The sequence below is a fragment of the Euwallacea fornicatus genome, chromosome 17 (assembly GCF_040115645.1).
Source record: "Euwallacea fornicatus isolate EFF26 chromosome 17, ASM4011564v1, whole genome shotgun sequence".
In the NCBI taxonomy this organism is placed as follows: Eukaryota; Metazoa; Arthropoda; class Insecta; order Coleoptera; family Curculionidae; genus Euwallacea; species Euwallacea fornicatus.
Genome location: NC_089557.1, coordinates 3927513 through 3951307, shown reverse-complemented (window position 1 = coordinate 3951307; position 23795 = coordinate 3927513). Strand labels below are relative to the sequence as shown.

Genomic DNA, 23795 nt, shown 5'->3' with positions numbered 1-23795 from the left:
ATGAAAATGATTATTTTACACTCACCTATCAGTCTCTAACAAAATGTTTAAAACATATCAAAACATTTTATTACAAACATTAAGGAAGAGATCAATTCTCTCGACGTTTTTGCTCAGCTATTATGACGAAGTTTTTTCTGTTTCTTGTATTAATTGCTTTGAGAGTTGTATTGGTCCATTCAAGTTGATTATTTTAGAATTGTAACCACTATTTGAGTTTTAAAGTTGCCATAATAAAAAGACAGGAGAAACCAACAAAAACCATCTACAAAGTAGCTGTTCCTATACAAATAAGTTAATGCCTCAATATGACGACTCTGTGAAAGATAATCATTGTCTTACGACTCTGATGAATGATATTCTGCTTCTGAATGTTAGGGGAATAACGACCAGGTACTTAAATTACCTGACTATAAATTATTCGCGTTTAAACATAAAATTCTATTGTTTTACTGAGACATGCCTGAGCGGCAATACTGTTGATTTTCTACAGTCTGAAGGGAGGCGCTCTCTGCATCGTTTTGTAGCAGTTTCTTCGGTGCTGGATTAGCCACAATAACAGAAAAAATTGTATTTTTTTATTTCATTGTTAAACTTAGTTGCGTTTGCTGCCTTTTACATCTCACCGCACTCCCCAATAAACGTTTATCACATAGTGCCACAATGATCTACTTGCCGAAAAAAACTATGGCAAATTTCATGATATATGTACGTGTAGATGAGACACTTTCTTGAGGACCACATTGGTCTAATTTTGGAATCTAAGCTGAACGGCTTGCGTTACGCATTCAGAAACTAAGACTGGTGGTGTTGAAACTGCCACAAATGATACGACTCCTGGAGGCGAGTGAAATGCGTTTGATACTCCAAATTGACGTACCTTATCGTAACTTCCTTCTATGAATGCAACAAAGAAAGAACATACCAGTTTGAGGTATCAGGCACCTACCAATCGCCTATCAAGATCTTTCCCTCCCACTCAATAATTCCGGTCAGAACTTGTTAACAGATACTTGTGGTGTTTCTATCTATTAAAACCGCATCATCAGGTACGTACTTGAATGTTTATGTGCGTAAGAATTGCAATTCGTTCATAAAAAAAATAATGACTACCATGATCATTGTCTCTCGTAATTATGGACATAATGGACATAACCTGTAATCTACGCACATGTTATCTCCTTAGATAAACGATTATTATTATTATTACTATCATTAATATTATTATTGTACTAAAAAAATATTCTATGAAAATACTAAGAAATTTATGTCCAAAACATTCATAAAGCAATTCTAAAGAGTTGAAATAAAGATAGTTAAGAGTACGTAATGTTTGTCATATAAAATGGCTTCTTGCAAGAAGAGCTCTTACACTGTTTAATATAACGTCTTAATAAGGATTTAGATCTTGATTGGTTCCTTAGGCCACAAAATGAAATCATCAAAGAACTTTTAGAATTTTTGATAAAATTACAAACATTGAGGACAACAAAAGGCGAAAAGACCAATAGGTGGGTAACTTGTTTCTGCGATTTTTCCTAGATAAACAATCCTTTCTTATTTAATTATTAAAGAGAGTGAAAAAATGACAAAAAGATGTAGAAATTCTAAATCATCTTCAACGTAAACAAGTTTTTAATATCAAATATTTTGGTGTTCATAGAATTCATTACGTTAAATTCAGTTGTTAGTTATCTGTTACAGTTAGAACATAAACCAAAAGAATCTATCATCTGAGAAGGAAACAACAGAAATTTTAACCTCTTTGAGCTCTGCAGTTCGCAAAAAAAAAAAGTAGATGTGGTCCAATATTTAATGAGAAACATCCAGACCAACATATCGATAAAAGTGTAGTTTGTCGGCTTATTAAAAAAATTCAACAAACTGGAAGTGTAAAAGCTGTTTCAAAATGTAGAAGATCTCGAAGAGTAACTGGTGGCGATAAGACAAGACGCATTCTTCTATCTATCGATTAAACCCCCATACAGTCTGCCAGTGAATTTAACATATGTGGAAAATCATTAAAAACAATTTTTTTTAAAAGAAAATGAGGAACAACTAGCCAATAATATTTCGTTCCGACAAGATGATGCACCACCTCATTATACTGTGCCTGTGAGAGCGTATTTTGATGAGATTTCGGAGATGGATCGATAGAAGAAGCGCAATGGAATGGCCGTCACGATCTCCAGATCTTATAACCCTCGATTTTTTTTGTTTTTGTGTGGTCACTTAAAAAGTTCAGTTTACAAAAATAGACCACAAAATTTACATCTTAGAATTCAAACAAAACTAGAATTAATAACAGAAACAACACTGGCTAATTGCATAACAGAAGTCGAAAAACGGCCGAGTCATTGCCAAATTGCTACTAGAGCCCAATTTGAGCATTTATTGTAGAAATTTCACTTTTGTATGAAGTAATAGTGAGTTGGGTCCAGTAATGGTATTTTTTAAAGAACTGTAGATCCAGTTTTAGTTCTGAGTATACCATTATATCTCTTATTAAATGATTTTTCATCATGTATTACCATGGGTACCCTTCCATTTGAAATTAATCAATTAGTAGGGGTAGCTGCTCATGAGTAAAAAATGTATATATACATATATATATATATATATATACAGGGTGGACCACGAGTAACGCATCGAAATTTCATGACAAAGCCAAGAGATTTTTTAACTGTTTCTTATTTGAGGTGTATACAGACTAACTAGAGCTATATTTTAAAATTATTTTCGAAGTATACAGAGTGTCCCAAACACATGTAATTGATTAAAATTGCATTTTTTTAAATGGGATCCCCTGTATATTATATAATTTTTTAACCCAACCATTAAAATGAAATTAAGTTGTATTAAGGTTTATGGTATCTAACTAACAGTTTTTGAAATAATTCAGTTTTTGTCAAGATGCAAGATAATTTTCAACACCCAATCTCTCATCCCATATTTAAGTTTTTAAAACAAAATTTTAATAGGAAGCCATCAAGGGATCAAATTTTGTACTGTAAGTTTCAAAAAGTCGGCGAATTGTACAGGGTGTTCTAAAAATAGCGCCAAATTCGTTCAACTTTTAACTGTTAATAACTTTTTTAATTTAAATGGGACACCCGGTATGTTGTGTTACTGTTAAATGCCAAATTTACTTATCTATCGAACATCATTAGGGTTCTCTATACCTAGCTCTACTCATTTTCGCAAAAAACATACATTTTTATAAAAATATCTAAATCCCCAATTTTAAAATTATGCCATATGAAATTGCTAAGATGTCCATGCAATTTTGAAATTAAGTTACATTGCCATCTTGTTTAGGTCTGTCATATTTAGTTAAAAATGATTTATTTATTTGAAGTGTTAAAAAATTTTAATTGGAAAGATGTTTTCCTATTCGACACCAGAACGAATAGACATGATTATGGTGATAGGAGAATGTCAGCAAAATTGCCTTTTGGCATCGAGAGTTTATGCCCAAAAGTATCCGGATCGAAGACATCCAAATAGACGGGTATTTGGAAGGTTCTTGGTGAATTTTCGCGCGTCGGGTAGTGTTAATTATGCGAAAGAAAACAAAAAAGGATTTGTGACCGATATTGAAGAAAATCAATATCTGATATTAGGATCAATTGAAAAGAGTCCTAATACAAGTACTAGAAAAATAATAATTTTAAAATATAGCTCTAGTTAGTCTGTATACACCTCAAATAAGAAACAGTTAAAAAATCTCTTGGCTTTGTCATGAAATTCCGAGGCGTTACTCGTGGCCCACCCTGTATATATATATACAGGGTGGGGCACCAAGAGCGCCTCGGGGTATTACGTCCTTATTAATAATTTGATCGAAGATTGTTTTTAGAGGTGTATGTAGAACCTTACAAAGTACATTTAAAAATATTTTCATTTATACAGGGTGTATATGAAAAAAGATACATCTCAAACATATGATTTTTTTAATGGGACACCCTATATTTTATTACATATTTGGAATTATAAGAAGAAAATGGTACAAGTTTGTATAACATACATTGAGTCTAAAACAATCGCTTGTCGAGAAATTTTAGAAAATCTAAAAATGCAAGATTTAAGAAAATTTTTTTTTGCTAGGTGAAATGAGCTACTTGGCTATTATTTTTTAAGTACAAACTAATGTTCAAACTAGAATGAATTATTTACTAAACTGATATACAGGATAAGTAAAAAGAGTGGTCAAATTTTACTCCCTTATAATTTAGCATAACTTTCTTATTTCAAATCGAATATATACATTTTTATGTATTACTTAGAATCACTAATTAATTCCCTTTCAATTGATACTATAGTGTTTTATACCTATCTTTTACCGTTTTGCCATAATATGAAATTTTATTAAATTTTCAACAATAACATTAAATAATACAAATTATTGCCAGGTTATGCCTTGCATTAGTTGCTATGGTTATTAAAGAAAGCTAATTATAGAGGACGAATTTTAAAAGTATTTATTACAGTTTAACAGATTCCCAAAAAAATTTAAAATTTGCAGTAAATATTCGAAATAATGGCCATCATTTTCAATACATAATTGAATACGTTTTTGAAAAGAAAATTTCACTTTTGATAACATGTCTGGTGTTATTTCTTTGAATGCATTTTGAATTCGAATTTTCATGTCCTCCTTTGTTGTTGGTGGTAATTTGTACACTACATCTTTAATGTAGCCCCACATAAAAAAATCCGTACTGGTAAGATCGGGCAATCTTGCGGGCCACAACTGAGGACCACTACGCCCAATTCATCTTCGGGAAAACATAGTGTTGAGAACTTCTCTCGCATCCCTATGAAAATGTGCGGGTGCTCCATCACTTACATATCTCAAACGGGTTTGAATATATCAATAAAAGTTAGATTTTTTAAGTAAAGTTTAACACCCTGTATCTTCTTAATGAAGCATTATTGGAATATGGTTTATATAGGGAGTCATATTATTTTTCAATGTACTATTACCCACTGAAATATAATGAAACACTTGTGGGACACCCTGTATATTCCATTTGAAATAAGAAAGTTATGCTAAATTATAAGGGAGTAAAATTTGACCACTCTTTTTGCTTACCTTGTATATCAGTTTAGTAAATAATTCATTCTAGTTTGAAGATTAGTTTGTACCTAAGAAATAATAGCCAAGTAGCTCATTTCACCTAGCAAAACAAATTTTTCTTAACTCTTGCATTTTCATATTTTCTAAAATTTCTCAAAAAGCGATTGTTTTAGATCCAATGTGTGTTATGCAAACTTATACTATTTTCTTCTTATAATTCCAAATATATAATAAAATGTAGGGTGTTCCATTAAAAAAAAACATCAATTTGAGATGTATCTTTTTTTACATACACCCTGTATAAATGAAAATATTTTTAAAATGTACCTTGCAATGTCCTACATACACCTCTGAAAACAATTTTCGATTAAATTATTAATTAGGACGAAATACCCCGAGGCGCTCTTGGTGCTTCGCCCTGTATATGTGTGTGCATCCTTTTCTGGTTTTCCAATGCCCGCAAGACAGTTCACTTAACGTTGAAATTCGCCAAAAAACGGCCTGCCACACATGGAACATGGCAGCCCAAAGCAACCAAAGCGCAGATCACTTCATTGATACTTAACGAATACTGTCATTAACGGCACATTTTCGTCCAATTTATAATCAGATCAATTAAATCTGACGTTCGAGGCTTCGTTTCCTAATGATTAATCTGTAACATCTAATTAAAAAAAGCGGCTCCACATTATTAAAATTCCCCATTCCAAGGACATTGATTTTTATGTTACACGTTAATGGATCGCTGCCATATCCCAAGTCGGAAAAAAATTCTTTCACAACTGACCACAATAATTTATCTAAGCAATTCCATATATTAGTCGATTTGCTTTAAAGTTCAGCTTAATTGAAGTTATTCAATGATTTTTAATAAGTGACATTGTATTTAATTATGGCGGCATTCTTGCCGGTTAGACGCAAGAGCTCTTTAATATGGGAAACTGCTGCAAGTCAACTGTTAACGGTTACTTTTAATGCAATTATGCTAAATTTGCGATATAAATTATCAGTTTTTTCGGTGCAGTATTTGCGACCTTTAAGTGACTCATGCACACCGTTTATATCCAAAGGCTAATCCATCCATTCATGAACGCCTAAGACCGCACGATAGAATCGGTGATAAGTATGAAAATATGTCATTTTTTTAAGCAGGAATATAGGTCTACGTCCTAGCATAACATTATACTGTAGTAACCATAAAGCATAGCCACTAATCCCAATTCGATTAATATTCTGCATGTACGGTTGTCAGTGTAACAAAATATGCTAAACAATTGATTTACAACGTTCGTCTTAACACGTACAAGGCAATCAGGACGCACTGTAAATAGAAATGCTTGAAAATGACAAAGGAAACGCTATAAAACTCATTGTTTGTCTGCCAGAGGATATAATGTCTTGTGTAAAGTTATGGCCCGAAGAAATTTACACTATTTTGGGGTGTATGAGAACATTTCCGGATTTAGTTTACTTTGGATCTAGGTTTTAACACGTTTCTTTTAATGCCCCTTTCCAGTTGTTATGCAGTCGCAGTGGGGTTGTCAATCTAGAAAATGTCGCTGTATTACTAAGAAAACCTTTTCTTTCGATACCTAAAAACCGGAATCGTATTTGCCCAAGTGGTTGTAATGAACGAAAAATACCGAACTGAAAGTTTGTCTAACACAACCAAATCGAGGCTGGTTTTGGTAAGATTTCAATTCCGAACACCTAACAAAGAATATGCCATGTAATTACTTATCTTTCAGAACTCGTAACTGTACTTAAATGCGAGATATGTCACTTGTTATCGTGCAATATCATAAGTTCTACAGTTTACATTCCAACATTCAATTATTCTGTTCTGATTTTCCTAGAAATAAGGACTGTTTAAGTCAGGTCACAGAAAATGTGCTTTTAGTTACACATCTGACGATAACTCATATCTGCTGCCAATCTTGCGTTATATCAATAGTTATTGTTGTAGTTCCAGAACTTATTGCCCAAAGCTGCACATTTACGCCCCGAAATTATTTTTACAGGTCTGAGTTTTGAGCGAGCTTTGGCTTTAGGGTACTAAACAACAATATGTCTTTCTCAACTTGTTTATTTTATGCAGATTTTAGGGCATATTCTCCATATCGGGATTTCTATCGGCGATATTTAAGTTTTGCTCAACGAACCAGAATATGCCCCCAGTTTGCGCGCATGTCAAGGACTAGTGATGGTTATTGAAACACAAAATTCACTAAACTCATCAGAAAATTGGCAAAACGTGCGCGAACATGTTGAGCTAGAATTCAACTGGGTACCCAAGGACATATGTGGAGGGACATATCGCCATGGAGATATTTCGAGAGGCGATAGCGCTCTGTAAAATAATGCCAAAAATGCTAATAGACCCTTGGTCAAAAACGCACCATTTTGGATATACAGGGTGACAAAGTTTCGCATTGTTTCAAGAAACTCGTTCAACAATATCTATAATTTTATTTTAGTTTAGTTTTCTATTTTAAGAAATTTGATTATATGCTACGAATTACTTCAGATAATCGATCAATAAGCCAGTTGATAATTTTTTCCCTAGTTCCCTTACGTGCTTAATTTGCATCGATAGATATTTTGAGAAATTCCACGAAAACAGTGAAAGACACGAAAATACGGCAGAAGACCAAAAAACTAAAGAATTCAAGGAATAATTTGAATTTGGAATCAGAATTCGTACAGAGTGTCCCAAAATAAAAGATGCAAAGCATAAAATTGTACATAACCAAAAAACATAACACCCTGTATATGGCTGCCCACGATTGTGACATTTTGTTTTAAAATGTTTTAAAATGAAACAGGTGAACGAAAATTAAAAAATTTAACTCAGACATATGCGAGAAAAACGCAAAATATGAGAAGAAATGTGACACCTCGCCACCCTCTGTATCGAAAAAGGCACATTTTTGGCCACGGGTCCGTCAGCATTTACCCAATTATTTTGCGGAGTACTACCGCCCCCTGAACTGACTTCGTGGTGATATGTTACACCCTGTAGGCTTTACCATGCATGCATGTCTCGAGATCTAATAACAGCTATTACATTCCTAATATGCCGCTTGTTATTTTCTTAACAGTCAATACCAATTTTTTTGTCTGAATTCTGAATTACTAGAAATGCAGGTCATTTTGAACCAGATTTTATTTGATCTTGAACAAATATGCCACTGGTTATTTTCTCCACAATAAAACATTTTTTGCTCTCAAATGGCCCCATATTGACAAAAATGTGAACTCCATCCTCGAAAACATGGAACGCCTTTTAATTTCACATATTTCGATAACTAATAGTAGACATCAGAGATAAGACATTCCACTGGTTATCACTTATTGGAAATTTCCTTCACACTGCAAGAAGCAAGACTATAATATGGTACAACTAGGCACTGCAGGCAGGAATATGCCATGAACTCATTAAATTACTCTCTCTTTAAATGCTAATAGAGGCTATTAAATACGGAATATGTCACTAGTTATTTCTTCCACATAACTGGGCATTTGTGATCTAAAGTTTCAAGAAACCAGGACTTCTTCGAGTAAGATTGTGATCAGTTATAAGTAGGTACTGCAGGCAGGAATGTGCCTAATAATACACTCGTTCGAAGAACTCATTGGAGATGTCCTGAATTTGCGAATGACACAACTGATTAAGTAAGAATATGCCAGCTAATTACACAATTTTTGAAATGTGAAACTGATGCAAGTATTGGGTATGTAGGCAGTGTATTATGTCACATTATAGCCCAAACTTTCTTCTATAAAACTTCAGATTTGTTACCTGGACCTCTTAAAATTGTGGTTCTTATAAGCAAAATTTAATTACTTTTCGTTTTATTACGTTTTAACAGATAATTTAGTTTTAGTAGTAATTATTTTCAATGCGGTGTCTTCGAGTAATCTCGACGTAATTTAAGTATTTTTTTATGTATATCTGTTTTGGGTTATTTTAAATGAAGTTTAAAAGCAGCGCCACTATTGCCGAAGGCGCAGTACCACTTTATTCATTTCATACTTTGCATATTATGTGACTTGGCTTTTTAATGGGCCCTCGCAAAAATATTTAATTCCATAGTACCAAAAACAGCAACATTTCCCAGAGGATTGCAGCACCGTAGCTTGCTTAAACGACTACAGCAGTTCTTATAACTTTTTCTCGATCTTCTTTTGTCGATGTTTAGCCTTTGGCTAACGCTCTTGTTTTTCTGTTAGTTTGAACCCGAAGTTAAGTACCTAACCATTTTTAACCGAATTAAATATCACACAAAAACGAGGAGAAATCTAGCATGAACCTCAAGCAAGCAAATTAGCATTTTTAGATGAAGATTTAGATTGATAAAGTACTTAAGCGATTACCTGCTGATGAGCGCTGTATAAACCTTTGCGGTGCTATCGAGAGCGTAATTAAGCGTAATCGCGGCCATAATTACGCCGCTCTGTGAAAAATCGAAAATTGGCGAATAAACGGCCATGTTATGTAGATGCCACTGGGGAGAAAAATGGCCATAAAAAGGCTATATTGTAGATGTTGCGACGATAATTTCGGGTAAATTACGCGTGGCCAACGGTCACTTTTTCGTCGGGCACAAAAAACAAATACGGCGGTACCTTGCAATTACCAGGAGAAAGTATTTAGTTTTAATTTATTGCCTCTACGCCCCTTTGAAATTGAGATGTGGTACTCACCTTAATGCTCCATTTTCGGCTTTATGACGGGTCTGGTTCTGGTCGGTTAAGTGCTAATTGAGCTTAAAAACTCGGTTAGGTCAGTTGGATGCAGGTGCCATTATGGGTTTCGCTGGGGAGGTGCAATCAGAAGCCATTATACCGATGCTGGGTTTAAGAGATCAATAACTAGGTCAAGCCACCATTTGGTGAGAAAAGCAATTGTGGATCTCTGTATTATACTTTGGATATCTGGGAAAAAGGACATTGGTGCTGCCACTGGAATTCTGGTAAAGAGTTCCTGCAGTTTTTCCATTTCTGTTTCATTGGCGGAGGCTCAGTTTTTCTTAAATTATGAATGTTTTGTCCAAAAAACTCTTTTTTAGACAAGAACAGATTTTTGTCGCCACCGGGGCTCAATTTTACACTAGATTTTTTCTACAGACTACTTCTATCGGTGCTCTATATATTTCGACAAGCTTCATAGACGTAGATACTGAATTTTTCTAAATCACAATTTGTTTATCAAAGCGTTTGCATTTTACGAATGTTTTCCAAAAGCAAAAATAGAAAATTTCGCCACTGACGTGTGGCTGAACGACTGATTGTTTTCCGCAAGTACATCCAGAACTTCTGTGGATTTCCTTTAAAAATTCCATTGGCGTAGGTGGCGTTAATAAGCAAAAAGTAAAAAAATCTACATTGCCAAACCGTTGAATATTTTTCCCGATTACATGTACCTACAACTGAGCTAACATTACCTCTCGCTTCTGCAGGATGGTATCACCCCCTTGTCCCAGTTATTTTGCGAAATTACTTTTCGTGGGTTAAATTACAGCAAGTGGCAACCTCGCCATTAGAATTCCTTTGCATTATTCATTTCCTGTTCATCTTGGAGAGTAAACACGTTTCATTCATAACCTCCATTCATGGTCCGCTACGGACAAATAACTTCTGCCCAACGACATTTTTCTACGTTTTTACTGCCAATTAACCGTTGATTTTCTCGAAGTTAACGCTCATTATCAGAAACATCTAATTTTGATTGGGTTTATGGTGCAGCGGGCTGCGGTAGGTGTTGACCTACATGAACCGAAGACATCGCTATTATTCCTCATCCAAATGATTTAAACATGTTTTTAATAGATTCTTAAGCGGTTGAAAACCACGCTTAAAACCGTGAAATATTCCTAGATAGAAGCCATAAGAAAGCCAAAATTTAAAAATCTAATGGACATCAGAATAGCATTAGATTTATGACGATTTTAGACGTTAATATTCTTTAATCTTTAAAGGCGCGAAGAAGTAAATAGGAACTTAGTGTCACTATTGAAAATTACTTTTAAAATAGCTAATAAATTAAGTTATTTGTAGTGCCGTCCAATAAACTTATTGAGTTTTTTCAAAAAATAACTTTTATTAAACATATTCAGATGGCTTTAGTTTATATGTCCATATACTACCACACGTGTTTGCATAAATCAAGATATTAACGGAATCGGTCAGCTTATGATCAAGTGGAATGTTAAGTGTGAGTTAAGCAGTTTTAGCGAGTCCATATCGGGAGATAATTGAATTTGATTTACCTCCAGAAGACTTGAGATGATAAGAAGGTCGAAGAGACTTTCCAGGCCCAAAATTCGGCGAAAATTTTAGCATCGATAATATCAGACTGATCAATTACCATGCGGTTTTCTGAGCCTGAAGGCGTGTAGTGATCTTACCGGGAACTGAAAAATTGATCACAAATCATTGGAATGAGAGATTTTAGATTTTTAGTTCAGAAAAACGTTTTGGAACGTTCCTTGCATTTCATTCGGATTTTATATAGTTGTCTTCCTATTCAAATTCCTTCCTATTTGCAATTCAAATACCTGCTTGGGTTCTTTCTAGCCTCCTCTTTCAATGGAGCATACCTAAATGAAATTGCTTAGAAATTTGGAAAATTTATAGTCACTCTGGTCTTATGGATTTTTGAATTATTGAATGTAACTTTGTAGACAGTTCAGCAATAATCCTCCATATTATTCAGAAGCGGAAAAAAGCTTTTGGTTGGTCATCTCCTGGATGCCAGAATAGTCTCTTCTCCATTTCAAAACGTTTCAAATCCAAGTGGCATAGAAGCTAACTAGTATTTTTTGTCAATATATTTTTGATTTGTCGGCTACTACGGCTTTAAAGTGAACTTTCATTTATAGGGTTTTTTCTATAAGTGGTTTAAATAAATTTTTACTTAGGTGAAGATTCATGGGGCGTTTCACAGAAGATGGAACAAAGTTAAATTCTTTTTTTTTCAATAATAATTATCTTGAAGTGCACGCCTTTAACTCCTAGTGGAGTTAGAATGCTTGCATGGCAGAAATGAGGGCGGTGTGCTCAAATCACTTTTTTCTTTACCTTGCAGTTGAAACTTAGATGTCCAGAATCGGAATAAAAAGCTTAGTGTGAAGCTTGAAGATTTATAGGTATAACCTTGCTTCACTTCGCCCATACAATACGGAATGAATAGTATAAAAATGGCTGTTTACTTAGGTCTACTAACGAGCTCTAATTAAATTAATAAAAATAGCCTCACCAACACCTGTTTTCTCAGCAATCGAACCATTTTTTCCCGTTAGGACAATAAATTTTTATCGCCGCCTGGTTCTTGACCCAAATCGAATTAGATGTGTCGTATAGATCTCGTAAATTATGACGTATTTAAAGAGAAATCGCTATATAGAGAGAGGGGTCTGGTCACTATCATTACGGATCAATTATTTTTTCCTTCGTCTGAATTACTACTAACGCATTTCGAGATATCGGGAAGATTGCTTTATTTGCGACAGCAATTGGCTTATGCCTTCTATAGGAAACTAAATATTGTTATTCTTGCTTAAGATTGGTATCGTTGCCGCATTCTGGTATGCGGCCCCTTGTCGGTGCGTGTACAAACGAGATTAATACTTGGGGAAAAAATCGCCATTTGAAATATGGTTTTGCTTTGGAATTTTATTGGAGATCAACGAGGCAACTTTCTTTGCCCCTCTCGAAGGTCTCAAACTAGATCATAATTATTATTTCCTTAACCAGGCGTGTAAACGCCCTTTTGCTTCCTTTTTCTCTTATGGCATTTTCTCCTCTAACCCATAATGTGATATGTTATAACATAGTCGACTAATCGAAATAGCACATCTCGTGGTAAAAAGATAATAATATTACACTTCGAGGCAGTTAGTTCCCATTACTTTTTCTAGTTTAATCTCGAGTTTATGACATTAGACGAGATGTGTATTTGCAGATTCTGCTTTAAGATTATTCTCCTCACATGGTTAATTTTTACAGCTGCCAGTTACCAATTAATCGAAAATTTTATGGCTCTAATTGACCGGAACTTGCGGGTAATATTACAAAGAATCGACTAAGGTCAAAAAAATTATAGTGAGGCGTAGATTTCGCCATGATCACATTCTCACGATGAACGTCGACTCTCCTCTTCGGTTTCTGACGTAAGAACCCATTCATCAGCTCTACATCTCTTTTCGACAATATACCAATACAATACCTCGAAAAAAGAAGGAAATTTACAAAAAAATAATTCAGGTGATATACTGCATCTTCGAGACGTTTCCCACATTACCTCATTCTCACATCTTCACAGCTCTAACTTTCTTCAATGCAACTCTATCTCTTCCAACCAAATCAGGGAAAATCAAGTTCTGGAATTTGCACCTTTGAAATTCTACGTGTCATGAAAATGCTTTAGACTAGTTCCATTTGGTGCTTTTGTGAGTTCAGCAAACCCAATTTGCTAATGGATTTCTTAGAAATTCTTGGAGTGGAAGAGACGGAGATGAAGTCTGGAGAACACCATTTCTACATGCAGAGGTTTTGATCACACGGAAGGAGATGATTAATCATCCTTTTTTCTTATGAATTTTGTGACAGATTAATACTTGAGTTTTCCTTGTCCCTAAACGTACCCAATATATACCCTAAAGCTTTAAGACATCCACACTCGAAATTACCCAACTTTTTTCCCTATAATATCATCTAAGGGCTTCGATAAGGAAACATTCTTCTTAGAACAAAAGCACACCTTTAGTGCCTTTACAAATTTATAAGGCTTGTGTAAAACATTCAAATTTTGTTAGGAAAATTTCTGTGCAAATGAGGCAAAAACCAATAGATAATTTATATAGATATTATATATTAGAAACATTTTAATTATTTTATTTAATTAATTGGAACGAAGAACTTTTAACTGACGTAAGGCCTATAAAAAAGATAATATAATCAACAACAACTCTGCAAAATTGTGCTTTAAATAAACGCCCGCATTTGAACCATTTTTCCTCGTATTTATCATCCGAATAGAAAAGTTCGGTGAGACGTAATGCTCTCTTGGTTTTCTGGCGCTTTGTCCACAAACAAACCCATTAACCCCAGTAACACTATGGTTAGTAAACATATCGACGCAATACCTAAAAGAGTCATAGAGAAAACGATCTTCAGATCTTCAACAAACACAAACCCTGTAGGGCCAACAAGAGCCTCCTTAAAACTTAAATCATCCCTTCGGGCCAAGCGACCACCACCCTGCACAACAAATCTGCCACTCCCCAATGAATTGGGGTGTATTAGTTGGGAGAAACTACATTCAAAATTGTCCAAAAAAAAATATTCCTTAACCTCGCTTTGCTGTGCAACCTTCACACCATCAATCACTACCAATTCGAAATCTTTTGATATGTTCGTGTTACTCTTGATGCAATGGTAGGAAGCTAAGTTGAAAATCCAGCCATGAGGGCAGCATTTTTGAAGACAGAGATACTTCTTGCAGGGGGCGAAAATCAAAGCATGGCTGCTGAAAAAATCTGCGATTTTTAATGATTATTTACATCATGTCAATTACCTGGTAGTGGGTAACTGGTCATCAACACAGAACATCTCACTTGGGTATGAATCAATGATGTCACTAATGTAAAGCCTCCGAGTTCTTTTCTTGGTCACATAAAGCACAAAGTCCCCAGCATTCATATTAATAACTGCAAGGTAGCTTTGAAGTGAATATTTTAACTCCTTATGAAGTGTTTGTAGCTTCACCAAAACTATGATCGGGAGCTTTAAAATCTCCGGAAACGAACTCCTCATATGAACCCAGGAAATCAAGTTTCGGCTTCCCAACCTTAGTACTCGGAGAATTCTCTTGGCATTTGAAGCTTGGGTCCAAAGACTCTCCCTTCTTGCAGCACTTATTCAATTTTCCAGAGGTACCTCTCTTATTCTTGGAGCTTGGGCAATAGAACCCATTAATTTGGTCAGAAGCTCCTTCGGAGAATATATCCAGGCAATAACTGAAACCAGAACTAAGTACTATATGACCATCAGCTTGATAGATCAATCATCAACTTCTTTATTACAGTGACGCTATTTCTTTCTTGGACCTCATGAATCAAATTCCCATCACTCTGTACGAGTATCGTATCAGAATCATTGAACTGCTTAATCAAAGAATTGCGCTCATCTCCGCAATCTAAGGGTTTGTTGAGCAGGTAATAATTAAAGCTATGGCTAATGATTAGAGTTTCGTTGACGGAGCTTAAAAGCTCGTGCTTCTGACATTTTTGTTTCTGAATACTGTAGAATTCATCATGGGGGCAGCACTTTTTGATACACAAGTGATTGTGACAGGGGCACAACATTAGAACGTATTTTCCCTCATCAAAATAGTCTAGGCAGTAGTTTGCAGAGTAGTTAAAAACGAGTTTGTCCTCATTGAGCCTAAGTCGCACTAAACTTCCACTGGGGTAAATTATTAAGTGGTTCCAGGTGGTTTGATCAGTAAGAAAAATTGCTGAAATTACCTTTATGACTATAATTGAGCCGTAATGACTACTGATTATACTTTCGTCCTTGCAAGGGCCATCAGCCACGACTATGGAAAAATTCAGAGTTGAATTGAATCCGTGGAATTCCATATCAGCAAGAATACGCTTAGGAAAAAAGTTCAAGTTTTCTCTGGTTGAAGGGGCGCACTTCAAGCTTCTGTTAAAGACATGACGCTGGTTGCAACATTTTATTATCGTCATTGGGGGTTCTGTATCCGGGTACTCTAATTCAGCGTCAGTTTGAGCTCGTTTGTATCGAAGCTGTAACGTTTATAATGCTATTTAATGGAAGGAGCAATGCAGAATGTGATGGAGACTATTGATAATTGCCCAGTCTTGTAGTTTGAACATGCATTTCGACTATAAGGAAATGTTGAGCTTTGAAGCGCCTTGGTACCAATGGTGTTTGGAAGAAATTAGTGCCCGTTTGAGTTCCATAGTTTATAATATTTTTGACTTTGGATTAAGCGGATTCAAGGGCAAGTAAACTTACTTTTTAAAAATGCCTCTGTCAAGACTACTTCTTATTCAAAAAAAATATATACATCCTTTTTTTCTATTTATAAATGTCTAATTCTCCAAGGGCCGATATATCAAAGGCCAGAGAAGTTTTCCTGAAAAATAGCTCCGTTGAAATATACCTTTATTTCCTAATTTCTATGGGAATTAGCTTCTTGGCAAAAATATGAACATGCTATTATATTTAGTAGGTACTAATCAATATTTGAGCTATTCTCTGAAGAACACCGGAATTTTATTCTTCTTTTTAGGGGAATTTGACAAGAGAAAAACAGAAGGGAAATAAGGATGGAGATTAAGGCATGGCCTTCAATTCTCAAGTGTAAATATGCTTTTTTATGCTCTTTTAGTTCGGTAGTCGTAGTGGGTACCTTTCTTAATTGGTCGTACTGTTCCATACGTTCGAGTTCTTTTCGAGCATGTGTGAATAATGGGAATTTATCAACTTCTGTTGGTAAATTTGGTAGAGACTAATTGTATTGCGACACATATTTATGGAATTTGAGAAAAAAGAACGATGATACACATTAGTTTTGCACTATCAAATCAAACAGCTAAAGGAGGGTGAGAATAATTACTGCTCCGTCCCTATAATGATTATCATCTTAATTCGTTAAACTGATTAAATAAACATCTGAATATTGTTCAAGTTTTTACTCCCTGGTTTGAATTTTCAACTTTGTAAGAAACTGCTTGCATGATCTTATCCTTAATCCTCGTTTCTTCTGAACATTGATTTATTTTACCTTTTGCCTGTTCAAGTAATCCTCTCCATACTTTCCCGACCACAAATCGACGTCGCCCAAGGAGCTGATGGAACTTTCTAATAAGTATATCAAGACGAAGAAACTAAACATTATTACAACACTTCTTCTTGCCTCAACACGCATTATAATTACTTTAAAAACGACGATTTAAATGTGTTGAGAAAAACCTGTAACAGTACTTCAGAGTTGTTGACATTTATTGTTAAATGACTGGTACCAAGGCATCTTTAGCGTCAATTGCGTAGGTACCCCAAAAAATTGTCTAACGCTTAATTGAAATCTAGTTTCAAACACTTTCTCTTCAAAAAAAAAAATTGTTAGTTAACCCATATTAGGACCACACTAACAGGTACCCAACATTAATAAACTTAACATTAATTTTTAATTAGCGATCGGGTCTGAAGATTGTGAGTAGGTATTTCGTTGGTCCTACATCTGAGGACACTTTCTTTCTCTCACAATCAGTGGGAAAACTTTTACGTTGCGTCAGCCTCTAATACTCGCTAATCTACTTTTCAAACGTCTATTATTAAGTATCGGTAGATTTATTAATTTGTAGAAAAAATAATTGCCTATACGAGGCCCACAACCGGTTTTCTACGCGAGCTTATCTCATTCGAGACATTTGAAGGTTCCAGCTGAACCTAATCAAGAGCAGGCACCTTGAATATTCAATCTCTCGTGCGGTTATGATGGAAACCTGGACAATGCATGATTCGGTTTTCGTTTGATTGCCTTTTAAGGACATTATCTTATTCCCGTGGCTGCCTGGTATACAGGGCGGCCTCACATACATAGAGAACCAAAAGTCTCGCGTAAATTCGTTAAAAATTAAAGGCAATATTTTTCATGGAAATGTTGGAACACGTCAATTATTGCTTTCAATTGCGTATTTTTTTATTCAACAGACATGTATGCGAGGTTGCCCATGTAGTAGATAAATATATTTTTTAATTTTTTTTCTTACAGAACTCCATGTATATTATGAGATTTTTGAGTTCTTTGAGAAATTTCGAACATCATTCATGTAACATGACCATGACTAAATTCATAATTTTCGAAAAACGCGCAAAAAATAGATATAACGATCAAACTATCAGTAGTTCCCGAGTTGTTTTATTTTTTAATTCTTCTACATTGTTATTTGAAAACGCCTTGGGTTTCAGATAACCCCATAAAAAAGTCAATAAGGGTGAGGTCAGGCGATCTTGCAGGTCACTCCAATTCCAAGTATGTCAATAACTGGTGAAGTTAAACATAGATATATTACATGCAATTTCTTAAAGAACTCAAAAATATTATATCATGGGGTTCCTTAAAAAGAACCCTTATCTACTACATGGATAGCCCTGTATACATGTTTCTTACGTCGAAAAACGCACAACTAAAAATAATATTTGACGTGTTCCAGTATTTTAATGAAAAACATTTCTTCCAATTTTTAACTAGTTTAGGCGGAACTATTGAACCTCTATGTAAAATGCTGCCTCATATACCCCGTACTGGCTTATATTCAATCTTGCCTTATACGTTAAAAGTGCGCTCAAGGCCTGACTTAAATTTTATCCGCTTCACTTCCCAAATATACCGACGATCAATTGTGTAATAGACTTTATTAAATGAATTAATACTGTTTAGAAGTGCACAATACGAGCTATTATTGTAACGGTAATTAGACGCAACATTGTTTAGGAGGCATGCGGAGGTTCAAATCTGTTTGTCATTCAACCACGACCAGGTGAGAACAACTTGGCAATTCTTAGACCGACTTTGTGGTTTAGAAAGGCACAGGACTGTAATTAGATAAAAGCTGGTTTTATATAAGATAAAACTTGGCTGAGAACAATAGTGTAAACCTATTGTCGGAATGGAAATGTTGAGAAATTGTTAAACACCAAATGGGCCCTCTCCGCCAATGATTTTTTGAGAAAATTTATTGTTCGAGATCAGCAAGACTTTTGGTTCTTTGGTTGCGACACAATTTTGCACGGGAACCACGCTTTAGGTCATTACAAAGCGCACTTAAAACGGCTGCCCAGGAAACGAAAATTTAAAAATTTCAACAGTTAAAATAGACCTCCTACGTCAATGAACTTTGGGGGAAAGAATGTCCAATTTGATTATTTACGGAACAGAGGGGTAGGAGAGTCGAAGTTGATGACGCGCCAATGTTCGTCCACAGGAATCCACAAGAAAAGAATTTTGAAAAAATGTTTTAGTCCAAATGAGCTTTCTGCGCTAGTAAATTTCAGGGGAAATCCCCTAAACGATATCTCGAGAGAATTCATTTTGCGAACATTCGTTGAAACTCAAAGAATCTAAAAGCGATCTGAAACATGAATGAAAAATTTCAAGGCAAGCAATGCTCAGCAATTCGTCATTGACCGATTACGAATTGTACAATAATTGATCATTCTGTATCATCAATTTAGCATTCTGAGACGAAATACAGAGGGCTGGTAGCGAGAGGCGAATTCATTTCGTTGGAAGATTTTTTGCTAGACTGGAAGTGACCACTAGAAGACGTCGAACAGAGTGGAAGATTTACCCCCATTCTGTCAAACAGCTCTCTGAGCTGTCTACAGATGCAGGATGAGTTCAATACTTGTCGAGGGTGATGATTCTCCGTTTCGTTAGAAGCGAGAGGCTTATAGGAGAATAACAAAGACAACCATCTTCACCGCTCCTGTTCCTCTTATAGAAATAGAACCTCAAAGTGTCTGATTGCAGGAGTTAACCCTTCCTTTTATTACTGTTACACACCAATAGTAAGAGATTAGAATCCAGCCTGGAAAATCAGCGAGATTCGGTAATTCTTCCTTTTTAATCTTCAATTGAAACAAAAAAATTTGACGATTTGAACACGAAAATATTCTGTTTTGACCTAATTTGAATGGGGGATGTTTGCGGTGTTGGTTGTAATAAACCATGGAAATGAATTATTTTAAATACAGCTCTGTAGTAAAGAGTTAACCAATTATATGGAACCCAGTGGGGGTCATCGGACCGCTTTCCCCCAGTTCTAATTATCATACAATAAGCCGGGAGGTGCTACGCCCCTGCTGAGGAGTCTCGTGTCTCGATATTCACGAATTCATTAGCCCCGGTAAAGGGTATTATTTGGGTTTAATTATTTTTTTTCTTGTGGGCCGTTTGCGTGATTCGTGTCTTTTTTTGATTGATGATATTTGTTGTTTCACGTGTCATGTTTAGCTCGGTGCTTTTGAGAGAGACGATTTGGCAAAAACACCGCACACAATGTAGACATAAACCACAGAATCGTGTACACTCAGAAAAAGTCGAACGGATACAAATCCGCGACCGCAGGGGTGTTTTTAAGGCGTTGTAAATAGCGCCGCGTCCCGCAGGGCCGGACCGTGTTGTCAGTTTGTGCCCTGTCATATCTTGCCGATTGTTCTTTTTTCTGTCATAATTTATTAGCCGTTTCCCATTTATTCGAGAGGTGTCGACGTTTATGCTTGCGTTGTAAACATTTTTTACATTGCCAACAGGCCTCGTTCACGAGGATAGTTGTTAACACCCGTCTTGTTGTCAGCTTTGTACTGTCAGGTCTGTGTTAAATGTGTTGGGATTTCTTGCCAAACATCATAATTGTTGAATGGTCCACGATTATGGGTGCGACCCATCAGCATCTTCATCCATTTACTTATATCTCTTTCTCATGTTTGTTAATGAGAATTAAGTGTATTTTTCTGTTTGTTGCAGACCAGCGACCTGGACACTTTCCTCTGCAAACAAGAATGGGAGCGGCGACTCGAAGAAGAACTGGACAAGCCGCGCAGAGACTCCGCGTCGCAAATCGACGACTTCTTCGAGCCCCCGGGCCCTCCAAGAGCTGCGCAGCAGAACCTGAGCTATGTGTCCATGAGGACGCTGCCCGGAACAGATGACGATGTCTTCCTCAGGTATTATACTGACAGTTTCATTTATTTGTAATCAACTTTTAAGTGGCCAATGAAATTACTCGATACTCTAGCATCTACTGAACTATTCCTATAAAACGACTATAGCTACAAAACAGGAATCAACTTATTAATAAGTAATTTTTTAAAGACCGACAGCAGTTAATTAGCCACCAGTCAAAAATCATTCAAATCAGGGGAAAAGTAGGGAAGTTAAGTGCTTGTCTAAGAGCATATTTCGATAAAATGTCACAGGTCCGCCCGGGATCCCAAAAACAGCAACAAATAAGATATTACAAAACTTTCGATTCCTGGATACATTTCACTTGAAGACCTATATTTATACCTCAGTTTGGACAACATCTATAAGCCTATTTATTAAATAATTAGATAAGATTTTTCCTAATTATTGAATAGGTCGTAATGGTGAAACAGAACGACCCCCTAGATCACCAGACTTGACACCACTTAATTATTTTTTATGAAATCAATTAAAAAAATATAGAATGGGTATGCAACAACTCCGGCAGATTGAAACCATTTGAAAAAAAGGATTATCGCGAAATATTGAGAAAGCCGGAAAAAATGTTTCCGTGATCGCTAACTACTTTTGACCCAATTCGGTCGAATTCGTATTTCTTATCATACTTGGACTGTATATTGTTTAAAACTTCCTGTTCTATCTATCACTAAAACAGCTCTAAATAAAACCAACCCAATCAATTCTCGTCACTTCTCAACGGGACACTTCGCCGACAATTCCTATTTAAAACTTCTTGTATTGAATAACTCGACCAATATGTGCCAATAAACTGGGTATTTTGACATTTAATTAAATTAATAACACAATCAATTAATAAAATATCAAAGCACTAAAACAATACTGCTCGTGGTAGACCCGTTTCGCAACTCTGACTAGATTCAAAGAGACATTTCAAAGAAACGCTGGCCTTAATGGCCACGGCATACATGATACTCGAGGACAAATTGCATTGCGTTGTTAATCATTTATCAAAGTCTGATTAATACTGATAAAAATAATATATTAAAGCAAATTACGTCTATTAAAGCACAATACTTTTTCGGACTTGATCAATTTGAATTTAAATAAGGTAATTATTTGCTGTTCGACTCTATGCTACTATTGATATGTTCCGTAGGCCTCCCCTGTGGGAAGACATCGCCAGCAGCATCCAAAACATCGATCCAGAGAACGCCAACATGTTGGTGGGTTCTGGACATGTAAAAATGGAGACTGTGGATGAGCTCTCCGTCAACTGCCAACCTACCCCCTCACCCCTTCTCTCACCTCTAGAAATTAAGACCGAAAAGGTAGACAAGTTGACTAAAATGGACAAAAACTATAATAAAAAAAACGAACAGGTACTCCAGCCCCCACCCGCCCCAACGCTGCACCTCATGGGCACCCCCACCAGCCCTTACAACCAGCAGCAACCTACAAGTCCGCAGGGCCACTACCATCAGCCCCAAACCCCCATGCACCACGTGACGCACAATAACAACCAGTACAAATACAACAATAACAACAATGTGGTTGCTCCTGGGCCGGCTCCAGGAAACACCCTGTATAGAATGATGTACGTTTCCCCTCTGACACCCCCCAGTTCGGAGCCTGGATCTCCTGGGAGCTCGCTCCCACGACGGACGCCGCCCCCTCCGTACCATGGCCCTGGGTGTCCTCCACAACAACCCCCACAACCCCCCGCGAGCACGGTACCCCGGCTCAGCATGGGGGTGAAGCCTTATAATAGGAGGAATAATCCCGAGTTGGAGAAGAGGAGGATACATCATTGTGATTTTATAGGTACGTGAAAGTTCGTTGTTTTAATTGGAAGATGAAATTCATCGACTTATGGGCCCATCATATGATGTAATTAAGTAAATCCGGAATATTGTAGACAAGCCCTGCAACTTGCGTAGACACTTAGGGAAACTCGTAAGTTTATTTTTCAGCATTAAATGACGATAAAATCTAATTCGGACCCAACTATCCTGAAAAATTCTTAGAAATTACTTTCAAATACAAAACGCTTTTGAAATCTATACCACACCTGTATCCAAAAATGGCTCAGTACGTAGACAAACTTGGGATATGAGAATTTGTGGATTACGGGTAAATAAATATTTAATAGGAAATAATTGCAAAAAAATAGGAACGCAGCAAATAAATACAGCAATTCAAAATTAAACCACGTAGCAGAATTTCAATAATTGGCAATTAATCTAACTGCTTTTCTTAAGTAATTGATAATTCAATTACTCTTTTTAGATAATTGCTACAGTTCTGCCCACAAGCCCCACTTTCCTTATTAAGAGCCTCATTGCGTAACACCAACCGCATTATGCCCATAAACCTGCCCCGTTATTCCCATATAGGGCAGTACCACATAACTCATCCCATTTTTCCCGTTGCACTTGTTCCTATGGAGCAAAGTTCAGCTATTTGTTGCATGAGTCACAATTTATTATTATTGAAGAGCAAAAGTGGCCAACAGTGATAAACATTCACTTGCAAATGATCGTGCCGAAATGTCAGCAAATGTTAATGACATAGAGGAATCTGAAAAATTATCGTAATTTTATGCGCCGTGGGTATTCATGTATCTAGCGGGTAAGAAGTCCGCGAAAACAATGGAAGAAATTGTGCAAGAAACACTTGCTGGGTCGAGATGAAGATGGTATGGTCTGTAGTGAATTTATGGCCTTGGGCCTTCAATTGGCTGCTTCTTATATTATATGTTATTAAAGGGAAATTAGTTGTGAGTGTTAGGTACTAATACCAGAATACTGCTGGAAGTGAGAAGCAGATAATAATACCAGTATGAATTTCATCATCAACGTCAGAAAAGTTATCAAAAAAAATTATCGGGCGAAAACCAACTTGAGATCAGAAATGTGTTCTCCTACCATGACGCCTAGTTATCAAAAT

At 36.0% G+C, this 23795-nt stretch overlaps 2 protein-coding genes across 3 annotated transcripts in view; one reads left to right on the top strand and one right to left on the bottom strand.

Annotated features, from left to right (window-relative positions):
* Positions 1–23795, top strand: part of LOC136344652 (dendritic arbor reduction protein 1-like) — a 31832-nt gene that overhangs the window by 3646 nt on the left and 4391 nt on the right. For both annotated transcript variants that reach the window (XM_066292308.1, XM_066292309.1), the window contains exons 2-4: positions 20649–20848; positions 22006–22177; positions 22229–22670. In XM_066292308.1, the coding sequence (XP_066148405.1) occupies positions 20649–20848; positions 22006–22177; positions 22229–22670 (814 nt within the window). The remainder of the gene's footprint in view (positions 1–20648; positions 20849–22005; positions 22178–22228; positions 22671–23795) is intronic.
* On the bottom strand, positions 14022–17106 carry LOC136344421 (uncharacterized). The gene is made up of 7 exons (XM_066291874.1): positions 16902–17106; positions 15654–15897; positions 15158–15602; positions 14852–15114; positions 14661–14793; positions 14280–14612; positions 14022–14229 (listed from the first exon to the last, which is right to left on the bottom strand). The coding sequence occupies exons 1-7, from the start codon at positions 17043–17045 to the stop codon at positions 14022–14024; spliced, it is 1770 nt and encodes a 589-aa protein (XP_066147971.1). The 5' UTR covers positions 17046–17106.

Excerpts from the sequence above, each read along its gene's own strand:
- LOC136344421 (XM_066291874.1), bottom strand. The coding sequence starts at position 17,045 with ATGCGTGTTGAGGCAAGAAGAAGTGTTGTAATAATGTTTAGTTTCTTC. Across the intron at positions 15,603-15,653 it reads TGGCCCTTGCAAGGACGAAA|CAATTTTTCTTACTGATCAA; the intron begins GTATAATCAGTA and ends AGGTAATTTCAG. Across the intron at positions 15,115-15,157 it reads AGCGTCACTGTAATAAAGAA|TTCTGGTTTCAGTTATTGCC; the intron begins GTTGATGATTGA and ends TATAGTACTTAG.